The 18,612-nt window shown below is 36.8% G+C and overlaps 1 protein-coding gene across 1 annotated transcript in view; it reads left to right on the top strand.

Annotated features, from left to right (window-relative positions):
* KCNH8 (potassium voltage-gated channel subfamily H member 8) overlaps nucleotides 1-18,612 on the top strand; it is a gene marked incomplete at both ends in the record, with an annotated part of 389,811 nt that overhangs the window by 245,639 nt on the left and 125,560 nt on the right. Inside the window, one exon of the mRNA XM_082840176.1 lies at nucleotides 14,603-14,760. Coding sequence (XP_082696302.1) covers nucleotides 14,603-14,760 — 158 coding nt within the window. The remainder of the gene's footprint in view (nucleotides 1-14,602; nucleotides 14,761-18,612) is intronic.

Raw genomic sequence — 18,612 nt, forward strand, 5'->3', positions numbered from 1 at the left:
TAAGACATTTTAAAATATGTTGAACAATTGAACATATGGCAACCTATAGTCAAAATGCTACAGTTTTTAGGACTCTAAAAATTACCTGAATTTCAAAATAGTTAATATATGTACTTAAGCCCTGTCACATAGCAAGAATTTAATAAATTTACCTGTTATTATTTTTATTATTATTTTATTGTCACTTTAACACCATTATAGTATTTGTGCCATAATTATCTGTCTATAAAGTAACAATAAAAATAATAGTATGAATGAATACATCAGGCAACCTTAGATAAGTCATTCATGGTCCCTGTTTCTCAGTTTTTGAAGCCTATAGAACGGCAATAGCACTACTGGTAGGAATAACGGCAAAGACAACTAATACCTGCTCAGTGGTCTACCACCCGGGACCCTGACTCCAAATTCTCACTGTGAGCCACTCTTCTCTATAGCCTTTGAAGAATGTCTGTCAGGATGGGCAAGAGTTTTCTGTGGTAACAAGCAAGCTCAAATTCTCGAAGGTTTGTGCCTCCCTCATACTAAGTGCTTGTGAATCAGCTGTGAGCTCTGAGCCCTGTAGTCACTCGGAATCCCAGGCTGATAGAGGCCCCATCTTGTCACGTGCTTCTGTGATCATCAAGGCAGGGAGAAGAAAATGTGAGGAACTGCATACAAGCTCTCAAAACTTTGCCCAGAAATGTTTCAGGATACTCCTGCTCTCACAATTTTAGCCAAAGCAAGTCACAGAGACATGCTTAATCTCTTCAGGTGGTGGGAAATATAATCATACCAGGAGGTCGAAAGCCAGAAAGATTTGGCAAATAGCACTAAAGACTATCACAAATATTAAGGATATTCTTTTCCTCAAATATGAAAATGAATATGAAAGTCCTAATTAAAATGTAAAATGTTATGCAACTATAAAAGCTCTCATTATTTGATCTAAAATTTTTCTGTCTAATGAGGATATATGTGTTGGATTTCACACTGGGGCAAACACTAATTATATTAACACTTTTTTTTAACGTCTTTATTGGAGTATAAGTGCTTTACAATGGTGTGTTAGTTTCTGCTGTATAACAAAGTGAATCAGTTATACATATACATATGTTCCCATATCTCTTCCCTCTTGCGTCTCCCTCCCACCCTCCCTATTCCACCCCTCTAGGTGGTCACAAAACACGGAGCTGATCTTCCTGTGCTATGCGGATGCTTCCCACTAGGTATCTATTTTACATTTGGTACTGTATATAAGTCCATGCCACTCTCACTTCATCCCAGCTTACCCTTCCCCCTCCCTGTGTCCTCAAGCCCATTCTCTACGTCTGCATCTTTATTCCTGTCCTGCCCCTAGGTTCATCAGAAACTTTTCTTTTTTTTTTAGATGCCATATGTATATGTGTTGGCATACGATATTTGTTTTTCTCTTTCTGTCTTACTTCACTCTATATGACACACTCTAGGTCCATCCACCTCACTACAAATAACTCAATTTCATTTCTTTTTATGGCTGAGTAATATTCCATTGTATACATGTGCCACATCTTCTTTATCCATTCATCTGTCGATGGACACTTAGGTTGCTTCCACGTCCTGGCTATTGTAAATAGAGCTGAAATGAACATTGTGGTATATGATTCTTTTTGAATTATGGTTTTCTCAGCATATATGCCCAGTAGTAGGATTACTGGGTCGTATGGTAGTTCTATTTTTAGTTTTTTAAGGAACCTCCATACTGTTCTACATAGTGGTTATATCAGTTTACATTCCCACCAACAGTGCAAGAGGGTTCCCTTTTCTCCACAACCTCTCCAGCATTTACTGTTTGTAGATTTTTTGATGATGGCCATTCTGACTGATGTGAGGTGATACCTCATTGTAGTTTTGATTTGCATTTCTCTAATGATTAGTGATATTGAACATTCTTTCATGTGTTTGCTGGCAATCTGTATATCTTCTTTGGAGAAATGTCTATTTAGATTTTCTGCCCATTTTTGGATAGGGTTGTTTGTTTTTTTGATATTGAGCTGCATGAGCTGCTTGTAAATTTTGGAGGCTAAATCTTTGTCAGTTCCTTCATTGGCTAATATTTTCTCCCATTCTGAGGGTTGTCTCTTGGTCTTGTTTATGGTTTCCTTTGCTGTGCAAAAGCTTTTAAGTTTCATTAGGTCCCATTTGTGTATTTTTGTTTTTATTTCCATTTCTTTAGGAGGTGGGTAAAAAGGATCTAGCTGTGATATATATCCTAGAGTGCTCTGCCTATATTTTCCTCTAAGAGTTTGACAGTGTCTGGCCTTACATTTAGGTCTTTAATCCATTTTGAGTTTATTTTTGTGTATGGTGTTAGAGGGTGTTCTAATTTCATTCTTTTATATGTAGCTGTCCAGTTTTCCCAGCACCACTTATTGAAGAGGCTGTCCTTTCTCCACTGCACATTCCTGCCTCCTTTATCAAAAATAAGGTGACCATATGTGCATGGGTTTATCGCTGGGCTTTCAATCATGTTCCATTGATCTCTATTTCTGTTTTTGTGCCAGTACCATATTGTCTTGATTACTGTAGCTTTGTAGTGTAGTCTGAAGTCAGGGAGCCTGATTCCTCCAGCTCCATTTTTCTTTCTCAAGATTGCTTCAGCTATTCAGGGTCTTTTGTGCTTCCATACAAATTGTGAAATTTTTTGTTCTAGTTCTATGAAAAATGCCATTGGTAATTTGATAGGGATTGCATTGAATCTGTAGATTGCTTTGGGTAGTATAGTCATTTTCACACTGTTGATCCTTCCAATCCAAGAACATGGTGTATCTCTCCATCTGTTTCTATCATCTTTAATTTCTTTCATCAGTGTCTTATAGTTTTCTGCATACAGGTCTTTTGTCTCCTTAGGTATTTTTTTTCCTAGGTATTTTATTCTTTTCGTTGCAATGGTAAATGGGAGTGTTTCCTTAAATTCTCTTTCAGATTTTTCATCATTAGTGTATAGGAATGCCAGAGATTTCTGTGCATTAATTTTGTATCCTGCTACTTTACCAAATTCATTGCTTAGCTCTAGTAGATTTCTGATGGTATCTTTAGGATTCTCTCTGTATCATATCATGTCATCTGCAAACAGTGACAGCTTTACTTCTTTTCCAATTTGGATTTCTTTTATTTCTTTTTCTTCTCTGATTGCTGTGGCTAAAACTTCCAAAACAATGTTGAATAATAGTGGTGCGAGTGGACAGCCTTGTTTTGTTCCTGATCTTAGTGAAAATGGTTTTGGTTTTTTACCACTGAGAACGATGTTGGCTGTGGGTTTGTCATATATGGCCTGTATTATGTTGAGGTAAGTTCCCTCTATGCCTGCTTTCTGGACGTTTTTAATAATAAATGGGTGTTGAATTTTGTTGAAAGCTTTCTCTGCATCTATTGAGATGATCATATGGGTTTTCTCCTTCAATTTCTTAATATGGTGTATCACATTGATTGATTTGCATATATTGAAGAATCCTTGCATTCCTGGGGTAAACCCCACTTGATCATGGTGTATGATCCTTTTAACGTGCTGTTGGATTCTGTTTGCTAGTATTTTGTTGAGGATTTTTGCATCTATGTTGATTAGTGATATTGGCCTGTACTTTTCTTTCTTTGTGACATCTTTGTCTGGTTTTGGTATCAGGGTTATGGTAGCCTCCTAGAATGAGTTTGGGAGTGTTCCTCCCTCTGTTATATTTTGTATGAGTTTGAGAAGTATAGATGTTAGCTCTTCTCTAAATGTTCAATAGAATTCACCTGTGAAGCCATCTGGTCCTGAGCTTTTTTTTGTTGGAAAATTTTTAATCACAGTCTCAATTTCAGTGCTTGTGATTGATCTGTTTATATGTTCTATTTCTTCCTGGTTCCGTCTCAGAACGTTGTGCTTTTCTAAGAATTTGTCCATTTCTTCCAGGTTGTCCAGTTTATTGGTATATAGTTGCTTTCAGTAATCTCTCATGATCCTTTGTATTTCTGCAGTGACAGTTGTTACTTCTCCTTTTTCATTTCTAATTCTATTGATTTGTGTGTTCTCCCTTTTTTTCTTGATGAGTCTGGCTAATGGTTTATCAATTTTGTTTATCTTCTCAAAGAACCAGCTTTTAGTTTTATGGCTCTTTGCTATTGTTTCCTTCATTTCTTTTTTATTTATTTCTGATCTGATCTTTATGATTTCTTTCCCTCTGCTAACTTTGGGGGTTTTTTGTTCATCTTTCTCTAATTAGTTTAGCTGTAAGGTTAGGTTGTTTATTTGAGATGTTTCTTGTTTCCTGAGGTAGGATTGTATTGCTATAAACTTCCCTCTTAGAACTGCTTTTGCTGCATCCCATAGGTTTTGTGTTGTCGTGTTTTCATTGTCATTTGTCTCTAGGTATTTTTTTATTTCCCTTTGATTTCTTCAGTGATCTCTGGTTATTAAGTAGTGTACTGTTTAGCCTCCATGTGTTTTTATTTTTTACAGATTTTTCCCTGTAATTTATATCTAGCCTTATAGCGTTGTGGTTGGAAAAGATACTGGATATGATTTCAATTTTCTTAAATTTACCAAGGCTTGATTTGTGACCCAGGATATGATCTATCCTGCAGAATGTTCCATGAGCACTTGAGAAGAAATTGTATTCTGTTGTTTTTGGATGGAATGTCCTATAAATATCATTTAAGTCCATCTTGTTTAATGTGTCATTTAAAGCTTGTGTTTCCTTACTTATTTTCACATTGGACAATCTGTCCATTGCTGAAATTGGAGTGCTAAAGTCCCCTACAATGATTGTGTTACTGTCACTTTCCCTTTTTATGTCTGTTAGCATTTGCCTTATGTATTGAGGTGCTCTGATGTTGGATGCATAGATATTTACAATTGCTATATCTTCTTAGATTGATTCCTTGATCATTAGGTAGTGTCCTTCTTTGTCTCTTGTAATAGTCTTTATTTTAAAGTCTATCTTGTCTGATATGAGAATTGCTACTGCAGCTTTCCTTTGATTTCCACTTTCATAGAATATCTTTTTCCATCCCCTCACTTTCAGTCTGTATGTGTCCCTAGGTTTGAAGTGGGTATCTTGTAGACATATATATATGGCTCATGTTTTTGGATCCATTCAGCCAGTCTATGTGTTTTGGTTGGAGCATTTACTCCACTTGCATTTAAGGTAATTATCGATATGTATGTTCCTATTACCATTTTTGTAATTTTGGGGGGGTTGTTATTATAGGTCTTTTCCTTCTCTGTGTTTCCTGCCTAGAGAAGTTCCTTTAGCATTTGTTGTAAAGCTGGTTTGGTGGTGCTGAATTCTCTTATCTTTTGCTTTTGTGTAAAAGTTTTAATTTCTCCGTTGAATCTGAATGAGATCCTTGCTGGGTAGAGTAATCTTCGTTGTAGGTTTTTCCCTTTCATCCCTTTAAATATGGCCTGCCACTCCCTTCTGGCTTGCAGAGTTTCTGCTGAAAGATCAGCTGTTAACCTTAGGGGGATTCCCTTGTATGTTATTTGTTGTTTTTCCCTTGATGCTTTTAATATTTTTTCTTTGTATTTAATTTTTGATAGTTTGATTAATATGTGTCTTGGTGTGTTTCTCTTTGGATTTATCCTGTATGGAACTCTCTGCACTTCCTGGACTTGATTAACTCTTTCCTTTCCCATATTAGGGAAGTTTTCAACTATAATCTCTTCAAATACTTTCTTAGTCCCTTTCTTTTTCTCTTCTTCTTCTGGGACCCCTATAATTAGAATGTTGGTGTGTTTAATGTTTTCCAAGAGCTCTCTGAGACTGTCCTCAATTCTTTTCATTCTTTTTTCTTTATTCTGCTCTGCAGTAATTCCACTATTTTATCTTCCAAATCACTTCTCCATTCTTCTGCCTCAGTTATTCTGCTATTGATTCCTTCTAAAGAATTTTTAATTTCATTTATTGTGCTGTTCATCATTGTTTATTTGCTCTTTAGTTCTTCTAGTTCCTTGTTAAGTGTTTCTTTTATTTTCTCCATTCTATTTCCAAGATTTTGGATCATCTTTAGTGTCATTACTCTGAATTCTTTTTCAGTTAGACTGCCTATTTCCTCTTCATTTGTTTGGTCTGGTAAGTTTTTACCTTTCTCCTTCATCAGCTGTGTGTTTCTCTGTCTTCTCATTTTGCTTAACTTACTGTGTTTGGGGTTTCCTTTTGGCAGGCTGCAGGTTTGTAGTTCCCGTTGTTTTTGGTGTCTGCCCCCAGAGGCTAAGGTTGGTTCAGCAGGTTGTGTAGGCTTCCTTTTGGAGGGGACTAGTGCCTGTGTTCTGGTGCATGAGGCTGGATCTTGTTTTTCTGGTGGGCAGGACTGCATCTGGTGGTGTGTTTTGGGGTGTCTGTGACCTTATTATGATTTTAGGCAGCCTCTCTGCTAATGGATGGGCTTTGTTCCTGTCTTGCTAGTTGGTTGGCATAGGATGTCCAGCACTGTAGCTTGCTGGTCATTGAGTGGAGCTGGGTCTTAGCGTTGAGATGGAGATCTCTGGGAGAGTTTTCTCTATTTGATATTATGTGGAGCCAGGAGGTCTCTGGTGGACCAGTGTCCTGAACTCAGATCTCCCACCTCAGAGGCACAGACCTGACACCAGCTGGAGCACCAAGACCCTATCAGCCCTATCACCAGGTATGTGGGAGTTTCTTGCCTTTTGGGAAGTCTGAGGTCTTCTGCCAGCATTCAATAGATGTTCTGTAGGAGTTGTTCCACGTGTAGTTGTATTTCTGATGTATTTGTGAGGAGGAGGGTGATCTCCACGTCTTACTCCTCCACCATCTTGAAGGTCTCTCGTTAGCACATCTTTTGTTGTCTATCTTAGTCTTCATGAATTCTAAATTTTGTTACTTGGATAACTAATATTTACCTCATATGAAATTAATAGACTTTATTATTTTTTTAAATTTCATGACTGAATATTATAGATGCTATAGTCCTTATGTTTTCTATTGGAGTTAAATTTGGAAATTTTACCACTCAAAAACTACAACTATAAACAGGATAAGTATGCCAAAAGACTTTCTATAATTAAGTAGTGTATGCATAAATCATGGTTTTTTAGTAGTTTATTTTGAATCATTAAATTATTTTTACTAAAAATGATCAAGTAATTCCAAAATTCAATATCTAATTTAGAGTTACACAGCACCTAAAAGTGGATAACTTATATGGAGCCAAAATTGTTCGTTTTTACACATACCAGTGTACATGTTATGTGGAAGTTTTTTGAGAAGGTAATGTTATACAATGAAATGAAAGCAATGTACAAAGTCAGTATAATAAAATAGTTATAGACAATAAATGGGAGTTTTCTTAGAGATCTGCTGGGAATGTGTGCTGTGTCCTTTGACCTGCCAGCATTTTCACAGATGGGGCTTCAGATAATAAAAACGGGAGTCCATGGTCCCCATCAGAGGCATGCTCCTTTTGGATGCCTTGTCCATCTTTGAGTGCCAAGAGCCCTGCACAGGGCAAAGAGCACAACAGGTCCTCAACTGACACATTTTCATAGTACTTAAGGATGTTGCAAAGCTGAAAGGTATAGCTGTGCTTTAGATCTTCCAGTAAAAATTAGAAACGGTCAACTGGGAGCAATCTGTACAAAAAAACATTTGGGAATTTAACTTGGCAAAAGTTTACTTTAACTAATAGTAATGCAAGACTTTGTGTGTGTGTTTTTTTTTTTTAAGATTCTGCAGCAGTTTACTAAGGCTGCATTACTAAAAGAAAAAACAATTGTAAATATATACTAGAAACATTATACTACCACCCAATTGGCAAAAATTTTTAAGTGTGACAACGTCGAGTGTTGGTGAGACTGTGGAATAATGAGAACTCTGCAAACACTGCTGAGTATTTGCTACTGTCTTCCCACTGGACAGGCTACATCTGGGGATTAACTTTTGTCTTTCCTGGTAGAGAAGAGAGCAGGGGACACTTTTGAAAATGTATGTCCTGCTTTGAGGCAACTAGGAAGAGGGCAGGGAGCTTTTCTGGCTTCTGTTCCTTCTCAGTTGCCTTCAGCTCAAAATAATTCTTATTCCAAAGTGGCATATCTGAGGATGGCATAGTCTGCTACCGTTTCATTACCTTACTTCCAAAAGGACAGTAGTCAACTACGTGAATGGTTTTCTTTTCTTTATTGTGTTAAAAACCTGAAAATTTCTTTTCAAAATAAAAATTGATGGGGCAACTCACTATGTAAAGGTACAACATATTCTGTTTGCTGCTAATGACAAAACTAGAAACAAGGAGAGGGAGTTAGAAGGAGGAAGACGCCTATTTGAGGAAAGTAGGAAGGATGCGTCGAACTAAGACAGCGCTGGCAAAAGGCAGAGGGCTCACCATTGCCAGAAGCATTCAAGGCCTGTTGACCGCATCCTTATGAAGCATGACATGGATGGGGTTCTTCCATTCAAAGAGAAGTTGGGATGGAAGGACTTTTTTTCTGGGCTGTTCCATCTGATGTTGACGTTGAGGGTCAAAACTGATGTACGAGTCCACCATGACCCTGGTACAAAACAGAAATCAGTGATGGTATCGACCACGCCCAACCCACCTGGTTGCATTCTTTCAGCCTTACCTTTTCTTCCGCAGGCAATTGCTCTTAACTGCTGCTTCTCCCTCTGTCTGCTGCCCTTTCATTTCCATAAACTTCTCATTTAAGGTAAGCAGGAGGGACAAATGCTGACAAGATGAGCAAGGATCAGGTGGTATGAAAATCTCATCCACTAATCCTAGCAATCAATTACAGCCATTCTTAGGATTTTGAATCCCTCAAGCCCCTTCATTAATCAACCCCAGTTATTCATTCTGCCCACACATGCAACTCACATTTGCTGTGGCATCATACTGTGTTCAGAGGAGTGTCTCACAAGCAATGGAAAAAGACTGGGTATCTTTAGAATATTAGTCGGCAGCTGGTTTAGTTAAATCTCTCTCCACCCTCGCTGTACTATATTGATTAAATTGTAAAGAAATGGCTAAATGAAGATATTATTTGTATTTGGTGCATATGCTCTCATGCACACCATTCTATTTTAATTTACTTTTTAACACGTAAGTCAATATTATTTTAAAATTATTTCCCATCTGGCATGCATGCTAATAAAGAAATCTACTAATTTGTGCCATATCAAATTTAACCTTTATTTTTTTTTTGTACTTTCTAATCACAGAGTTCTCAAGGAAATCAAACTGGAAAAACTGGTTTTAATCTTCTTGCCTTTTAGTACTCATACATAACTATTTAGTGAGAGAGAGAAATGAAACACTAGTTTTTGGAGGTCTTAACCATGTGAGAACAAAACACGTACAGTTCTCTCTCTATTATTTGTCTTTATTTTCATCATGCTTGTGTAAAACCTAAATACAGCAAGGTAAACTGATTATCCTGCAAAATAACTCAGCGTGATCTGAATCATAAAAGAATTCAATTATAGTCTGCCTCATTTTGGTGGGGTATATTATGATCAAGTTTTTGAAGTTCTGTAAATCACACGTATGTATGTATATATGGTAATTCTCTATTACCCTGTTTGTTTATTCATTTCACATGATACCAGCACCGTGTGCCACAAGAGACTGCTTATGCATACACACATACGTGAGGCATTAACATTTCTAAGTGCTAAATTTGTATGACTCAATTCATTATAGTTTTGGAAATATTTTTCCTGATTCAAACTGTGTGTATGTGTGCTTATAGACAGTTGTGCACGTTGATAGTAAATGGAATTAACAAGAAAAGTTAAATATAAAAATTTCTATATTAATGAATTTTCATGTATTTTTCAACATAAAGTTGAAAAACATTATACTTTCTAGATATCTCAGAATGAAAACCATACTGCTGCCTTTTAGGAAGTTTAGGGTTAGGGTCTGGAGGAGACCACATTCTTACTGCAACATTTGAATGAGTCGCTGAGTTAATTCACTGAAGGTGTAAAACTTTATGGGAAGTGAGACAACTACAGGGGAAAGAGCAGCTGGACCCAGTATAGTTGGTGAATCTCCTCTTCACCCCCGTGGTTCTTTTATGAGGAACACCAGATCTGGGAGGCTCTTTTTTCCCTCGTCACAATCTAATTTTATTCTGTGTTTCCCTCACTCTGAAAGAACGTGTGCTCCCCATTTCTGCCCTTCCATTAAGGGAATGTTTACATTGCCACCACATCTTTATCAGTGGAGAGAACACAGAGTGATTTCTCAGTTCTCCCTGGACAGATGCTTAATCCTCATATTTCCAGAATCAAAGACAGTTCATTCCCCCACATTCAATTCTGTGACCCAGATTTTACCTGGGCGCTGCCAATGCTGAAATGAATCTAAGGGCTAAAATCGGAAATACATTTCTCTGCACTGACCTATTGGTATTGCCCCTAAAATATATTTGAAAGTGCAGTAAATCTTTAAGATAATGGAAAGGAAATGGAATTGCCTGCAAAAGATGTCCTGTTTCTCTCTTGCTTACTATCTTCATGGCTTTAAACAATTTCCTTAAATCTCCTGAGTCATTAGTAAAATGTCAGTGATAGTACACCTGAGAGAGTTGGCATGGGAACAACACAAGCTAATAAACATGAAAATATGTTTTGTAAATCACAGTACAACAGAACTATGTCTATTATTATGTGTATGACAAAAGTAGGTTTTTAAAAAAAAATCAGCTATCTAAAAATAATTATGTAGTAACCCAAATGGGAAAAGAACTTGAAAAAGAATAGCTACATGCATATGTATAACTGAATCACTTTGTCCTACCCCTGAAACTAACACAACATTGTTAATCAACTATACTCCAATACAGAATAAAAGGTTTTTTTAAATAAATAAATAAAAATAATACATTGTAAATCAACTATACTTCAATAAAATTTTTTAAAAGAGTTAAAAAATAAATAAAAATAATACTCATCACTCACTCAAACCTACAGTCCTTATATGATACCATAGTCCTAGAAATCTTAGAATATAATACATATCTAGGTTTTCTCCCTGAAAGTACTCAAGTACTTCAAAAATATATTTGTATCCATAAATTTAAAAGATAGATTTTATTCTTTTGCTGTTAACGTTCTTTGTGTTTAAAAGTCTTACCATTACTTCTTTTTAAACGTAAAAATAAACACATCTTCTTTTCATCCAATTAACTCAACTGAGTAACAGATTATTTTTTAAAAAGCTTTCTAAACTAATATTTTGTAATGACTCATCCAAGAAAATATCTTTTCTGTTCAGAAGTCTGCACCTCTATTTTATTCTTTAGTCAACCACATAGCTTTAAAAATGTTTACTGTATCAGTCAACCAAAGACCAATCAATCACTTCTTCCATTCCTCCATTCAGGAGAGCACCCCAGGTATGTGGATGGTGGCAGTGGGTTTTCTGTAAAATCTGTGGTAGAACCTGGTGATCAGTTAGTAAATACACAAAGGCATTTATTCCTTCAATTTGATAATGAACTACTTATCGACTGCTTTATTTCAACAGGTGCTGGTCTAAGCTGTTAAATTGCTCGGCTAATGCACAAATACATGAGTCTAGAAAGTTAAAGAGAAAGAATGAAAAGGTCACCTTCTACCCTAACAACTTTACAACATTCCCCTGAGCTCCCAGCCCTCTTTGGTGGCCATACTTCAGGGATGCATTGGTACTTTTTGCCATGATAGCACTTTTACTCTGCAGTGGAAATCATCTTGGGATTGTGTTCATCCTTTGTGAGTGGCTTATCAACTAGCTTCATCCTTTCATATTCTCAGTATTAACAATGGAAGTTTGTTGTTGTTGTTTTTTGTTTTTGTTTTGTTTTGTTTTTTTGCGGTACGCGGGTCTCTCACTGTTGTGGCCTCTCCCGTTGCGGAGCACAGGTTCCGGACGCACAGGCTCAGCGGCCATGGCTCACGTGCCCAGCCGCTCCGCGGCATGTGGGATCTTCCCGGACCGGGGCATGAACCCGTGTCCCCTGCATCGGCAGGTGGACTCTCAACCACTGCGCCACCAGGGAAGCCCACAATGGAAGTATTTTAATATTTTTATTTTTTTGACAAAAATGACTTCTAATAATGCCATCTTAATAAGTTAGATCATTCACAATAGTCTAGAACAATTAATGTTTTCTTTTTGAGTCACCTAGAACTTGCTTCCAGATCTGAGATATGACTGGTCTCTGTTGAGACACCAAAACCCAAAGCACAGAATTGGAATTTAAGAGACTTGAATCCAGGTCTTGCTCTTTTCACTAACTAGCTGAGGGGTTTAGTTCATCATGTGTGACCCTGGGCAGATCACTTGACGTCTTTTCTGTCTCAGTTTTCTCATCTGTAAAAGGGACTAATAAAAATACTTACCGCTTAGCATTGTTGTAAGGAGTCAATGAGATTATGATTATAAAGGTCGTAGAATAGCACTGTGTTCATATTAAGAACATGTGTTATCTATAATAACGTAATAGTAATCTGTTTTGTCAGAATTCCTGTATTATCTCATCTCACAGGCTATAATGAGAACCAGATGACTTACTAAATGTTGTATTAGTTTTTTTATTGCTGCATAGCCAGTTACCGCAAACACATCAGCTTAAAACAATACCCGTTTATTATCTCATAGTTTCTATAGGTCAGAAGTCCAGATCTACCTTAGTTGAAGTCTCTCCTCAGGGCCTCAGAAGGTTGAAATCAAGGTGTCAGCTTGTGGTCCATTCTGGAGCCCAGGATTCTCTTCCTATCTCATGTGGCTGTTGAGCAAATTTCTTTATGGTTGTGGGACTGAGGTCTCCGTTTCTCACGAGATGTCAGTGAGGGGTCATTCTCAGCAATTAGAGGCTGCCCGCCGTTCCCGGTCGTGTGGCCCTCTCCATAATACGCAGTTGCTTCCTTCCAGGCCAGGAAGAGCATGCCTCACTGCTTTCCAATCCCTTAACACCAGATGAAGAAAGGTCAGCTTTAAAGGGCTCACCTGATGAGGGCAGGCCACGCAGGTCATCTCTCTTTACCCCTATGATGTAATGTGATCACACCTTCATATCTCATCATGCTCAGGGGATCCACCCTTACCCAAGGGGAAGAGATCAGAGGAGAGTGAGGGTGGTGGCAGGGGATTGGGGGTGGGAGGCATCTTAGAATTCTCCTTCAAATGTGATGTGAAGTGAAAAGTAAACATGATCTACAAATGTGTAAAGTGCACATTATTGTAATCTTTATTATTATTATCATTACGATCATGATACCAACAAGTTCTTAACCTCACATGATACGATTCCACATACTTGCAATGGTTTACATTAGCTGTAAAGAGTACTCCAATTCATTTAAAAATTATGTAACTCAGAGCTTAGCATTCGTTTCCTAGCTCCTTGAATTCCTATTCTCTTTGGGGTACTTACTTCCCAAATTCCTTCCTTTGATCTTTGTCACTGAATCACAACACTCCCGAAGATCAAAGTCCCACCGACAAATATGTTTCTGTTGGGGTTGCCAGTGCAGATAATGAGCAGCCTTCATCACACTTACGTGTAAGCACCAATCCCAAAATTCCCCATAACTTGGTCATACTCAACTCTGAAACAAATTAAAGAAAATATAACCCTTTCCAGTGCTTTAATGATATTTAACCCAAGAACTATGTGACAGACTCTGAGAAGTTGATTCATAGGCGGCAGGATTGAACTCTAGATGGTCCACATGTCTATGGCTTTGTCCTTTGACCAGCCCTCACAAGGATGTCATATATTGTAAAAAGTTTGATAAATAGATAGTAAAATATAATATAAATATAAAATAAATACAAATATAAAATAAACATAAAATAAAAATATATTAAAAGGATGATGTAAGGAATGGTTGAAAATGATTATATCTTCCATTTAAATGGAATGGGGAGTTTAACCTAGAAATCCAAAGAAGAAACTTCTGGTATTTTGTGAATACAAACACCTTCAGGGCAAGGATCAGTTTCATAAACATACGGAGATTAGTAAAACTTTTGTATGTGGAAGAGAGTACTACTGGATAAAAAATAAATAAAAAGAACATGGACTGCAAATTATACTTGTGTTCAGAGTCGTCTCTGCCACTGTTGGCAAGATGATCGTGGATGAGTTACTTTTCCCACTGAGACTTAGTTTCTGCCTCTGCTAATACTGCCTACTATGTACTGTCTGCTATGTTACCATCGTCGTCTACGGTGGAAGACATTCTGAGTAAGTGAAACAATCTAAGCTAAGTTCTTAGGACAATGTCTGTTACACAGTGAGCATTCAGTAAGTGTTGCCTATTGTTGTTATTATTATTTATTTTAATTATGTTAACATGTGGCCCAAAGTCTGGAATGTATTACTGCTCAAAAAATACTACTTTCTTCACCTTTCTCCAATACCTGTTTGTTGAGTTGAGCTGGATCTGTCAAGAAGAGTATTTTGGATATTGTCAATCTAAAGAACGTTAAGAGGTTACCGTTAGTCTAATTTAATATAGTTTTCTTCCTCGCTTCCTTCCCCCCCGCCCACCTGCCTGTCTTCCTTCCATCTTCTCTTCTTACCTTGTCTTTCCTTCTTTCCTTCTCTCTCTCTTTCTCCTAAATGCTCTTACTCTATCCTTTTTTTCTCAAGCAGATATTATTTTAAATTTTCGAACAACCTATGTCAGCAAGTCTGGCCAAGTTATCTTTGAAGCAAGATCAATTTGCATCCACTATGTCACAACCTGGTTCATCATTGATTTAATTGCTGCCCTGCCTTTTGACCTCCTGTATGCTTTCAACGTCACAGTGGTGAGTAAAGAGCTCCCTTCCACATGACCTTGAAGGTTGGTTTTACCCCTGTGCTTATTTTTCACATGTTCAGGTTTTAAATGTTTGTCGCAATTTGTATGTCCAGGATTTTGTGCCCTTTTTAATAAAGAGGCCAATGTCACCAATGATATGCAGGCCAGATTCTCCAATTAGAGTTACTTCCTTTTTGAAATTTGTATTACCCATTTCTAATCATTTAAATACCTAGAAGCAGGATATTAAAAGCTTGAATTTATCATCAAATTGACTCACTAAACAAATCCTTTGATAAGGAAACCATCTGCAGGAATAGAAGCATTACTTTATGTTACTGAGCCAGATATTTCCCTCAAGAATTTGGTGGAGAGTTTGAAGATTTCTTCTACTTTTATGACTTTTACTCGCTACCTTTTGAATATTTCATTGTTCATTGGCAAAACAAACAGAAGACCTATCAAGATAGAAAGATAGGTTGAAATTAAAATAGAATTCAACTACTTCTTAGAAGTCCCTGTAAAAATGTTGGATTGAGCAAAAATCTAAATGATAAAATGACCAACGTAAACCAAGCATCCTCTTGAATTTTTATTGGTATTTGTAACTTCTCCTCTTTCTTCATCTAAAGCTTTTATTCTCAGATTTCTTACAGGAAAGAAAGTATGCCCTCTTGTAGTCATAGCTAATTTTACTATTTAATGATTGACACTCTTAAAAGCATTAAGTGTTCCCTTATAAATAGAGAGACTTTTAGGAAGGTATAAGAGAATTTTTGGACCAGTAATACAATTTGCTGCCAGAGTAACCAATTTTAGCAGGCAAAAATTTACTAGACGTTAGTTCAAATTAAACATATTTCCTACTCAGTTGACAAACCTCTCCCCATAGAAATTATATTCTCTATCAAGAATTTAATAGCATAGTTTTCAATATTAAACAAAGTGATCAGTGTTTCAAATACAATCATTACTGACTTCAGAACGAAGACTGAGCTCAACTCCTGACGACATAGTACAGATTTGTGCATTTGTTGCATTTGTTAATTGCCTGTATAATAGTATTTTTCTTTTTCCTTCAATGTTTTTTAAGTTGGGAAGTTGAGAGTGTCAACATTGTTAAGAGGTTTATAACTCAGCTGAAGGGAAAGCTCTGGGGAAAATCTAGTATATAATATCAATCAGTGCTAAAGTGGATTGTTATCCGAGCTTTTTAAAGTGCTTTTTAAGATTGAATTTGACTAGATAAGTATACTATAATGAAAGTGTAATGACTTAAAACAAGGCTTTTGCAAGACTGCCAAAAAATATCCTGAAGAAGTAGATAATTCATAAAATGATAAGAAAAATTTTCCAAATTATCCTGGAGAATTGTTAAATAAATGGTGTTTCATAGACTGCTGTAAATTAACTTGCTCTGCTACTAAATACTAATTATCATTTTTTATATTCCATTTCTCTTTGGGCACTGAACAAATAGGATAATTTTAAACATATATATATCATGTACTATAAAGTCTATAAAATAAAAAATAAGTAAAATGCTTAGATATGATTAAAATTTCCATTGCCTAAAATTAACATGAGTAAATAATTTTGAAAAAGTCTAATTCTCATAATTTGATGAATTTTAAATACTTGTACATTTTCACTGTGCTTCTGCTACCCTTCTTCGTTCTCACTTGTGAAATACAGCACAAATCCTTTATAAAGATTTGAAGTTATAGATCAACATCTATATCAGAAAGAAAGAAAAAGAGGAAGGAAGTAAGGAATCTCTATTATCAGTGATAATTTTTCTGCTTTTCACAAGGGTGAGCTTATGATCATTTAACAATTGGCATATAAATTTGTTATTCCTCCCAATATATTAGTCAGTATGAAATATTCGATTTGAATAGAAAAGCTTGTTCAAAATATTACATTTACTTGCCAGGAAAGCATAAGTTATAAGGAAAAGTTCATAAGTTATGCTACTGTTATACTACACAGACTTACAAAAAGAAGAGCAGGAACAAACAAATAAAATAACAAAGAGGCTGATTTTCCAGGTCTAAAGTGGGTCCAGTTAGTGCATCTCCATAGATGACATTCTAAAATGCATGGCAACCATCAAAAATGTACTGCATGCTTTAGCTTTGGCTCTGCCCACAATTGCTGATGGCAAATGTTTTACATGCAGCTCACACATTTACTTATTAAAACTTACTGTGTATAAGTCACGATGAAAGGCACGACGAGAGGTAAAATTGTGAATGAGACAAAGAAAGTAAAATTGTGAATGAGACAAAGAATGAGAGTAAAAAGGCAAAAGTATGAATCCAAGTTTTATCACTTATCATCTGAGTGGCTTCTTGGGAAAGTTAATATCAGAATAGGCCTAAAATCGTAAAAATTCCTGCAGGGTTTCTGAGTAGCCTAAAAAGGAAACTTTTCTATAAAATACCTTGCCAAGTGTCTAATACCTAGAAGGACCTCAGTACGGTAATTAACTTTTTTCTTTCTCCTTTTTCTTCCCTAGTGGATAGCCAGGAGGTGGTTATGTCCACTTGGTAATAGGGGAAACTGCAGTTTGATAGAGGTTTTTGATGAATGCATCATTCACTGTCTTGCACCTGCTACAAGGTGCTTATAATTCTTATCAATGACAAATTCAGAGCAGCATCCCAAGAGTAAGAAGTTCCTTTCTCTTTTTCAGATGATATATTTCCATCAAAATCAAATATGCCTCTTTATTCTATCATTCATCAAGAGCCAAAATTCACATTTTATAGCCGGAGGTTTTGGACTCAGATAGGAATAAATACAAATTTTTTTAAGTGACAGCGAAATCACCAGGGCTGCCTCATCCTGGACTCCCAGGCTCATGTCCCTTATTTTTGTAAATGACTATTGTTCTCATGTAAGGGCAGCCTCACATTCTTCCCTCAAACATCCCCTTTCTGGCCAGAGAAAATGGGGAGCTTGCCTGCATCAGTACTCTATATTCAGATGGTGTGTTATTCTACTCAGGCAGCTATAAGAAAATATCATAAACTGGATGGCTTCAACAACGGGAATTTATTTCTCACTCTCCTGATGGCTGGGAAGTCCAAGATCAAGCTTTCAGCCAATTTGATTCTTGGTGAGGGCTCTCTTCCTGGCTTGTAGATGGCTGTCTTCTTTCCGTGTCCTCACGTGGCCCTCATACAGCAAGGGGAGGGAGTGAGAGATTGGGGTGGGTGGCGAACAAGAGAGAGGGTGCTGTGGTCTATTCTTATAGAGGCATTAATCCCATCTTGAGGACCCCACCCTCATGACCGCATCTAAACCAAATTACTTCCCAAAGAACCCATCGCAAATACCATCACACTGGGGGTTAGGGCTTCAACATATGAAATTTGCAGGAACACAATTCAGTCCATAGCAGATGGTATCCTCCATTTGAGAGTTCTGCTCCAGGATTCACTTTACTTACAAAATTGTTATCTATCAAATTCACCTACCTATAAAATAAATTTCACCCCTAGTAATTCCTCTAAGCCACAAAGTAGAAACTGCATCTGACTTACAATCAGCTGGAGAAATGATAGATGAGAACATGAGTATGAAGGAGAAGAAAGTAAAACTCTACCCAGAAGACCCACAAAAAGGAATAAAAGACCACAGCTACCTGGCAACTTCCTCAACTGACCTTATGATTTTTTTTTTTTTTTTTTTTTTGCCAAAAAAAAAAGATCTTAGTTGCCTGACCAGGGATCGAACCCAGGCCCGCTGCCGTGGAAGCGTGGAGTCCTAACCACTGGACCGCCAGAGAATTCCCATCCTTATGATGTTTTTGTATTTCAGTATAGAATAATTCACAAGATTACAGTGGAAG

This window comes from Leucopleurus acutus, assembly GCF_964270905.1.
Source record: "Leucopleurus acutus genome assembly, chromosome: 5".
NCBI lineage: Eukaryota > Metazoa > Chordata > Mammalia > Artiodactyla > Delphinidae > Leucopleurus > Leucopleurus acutus.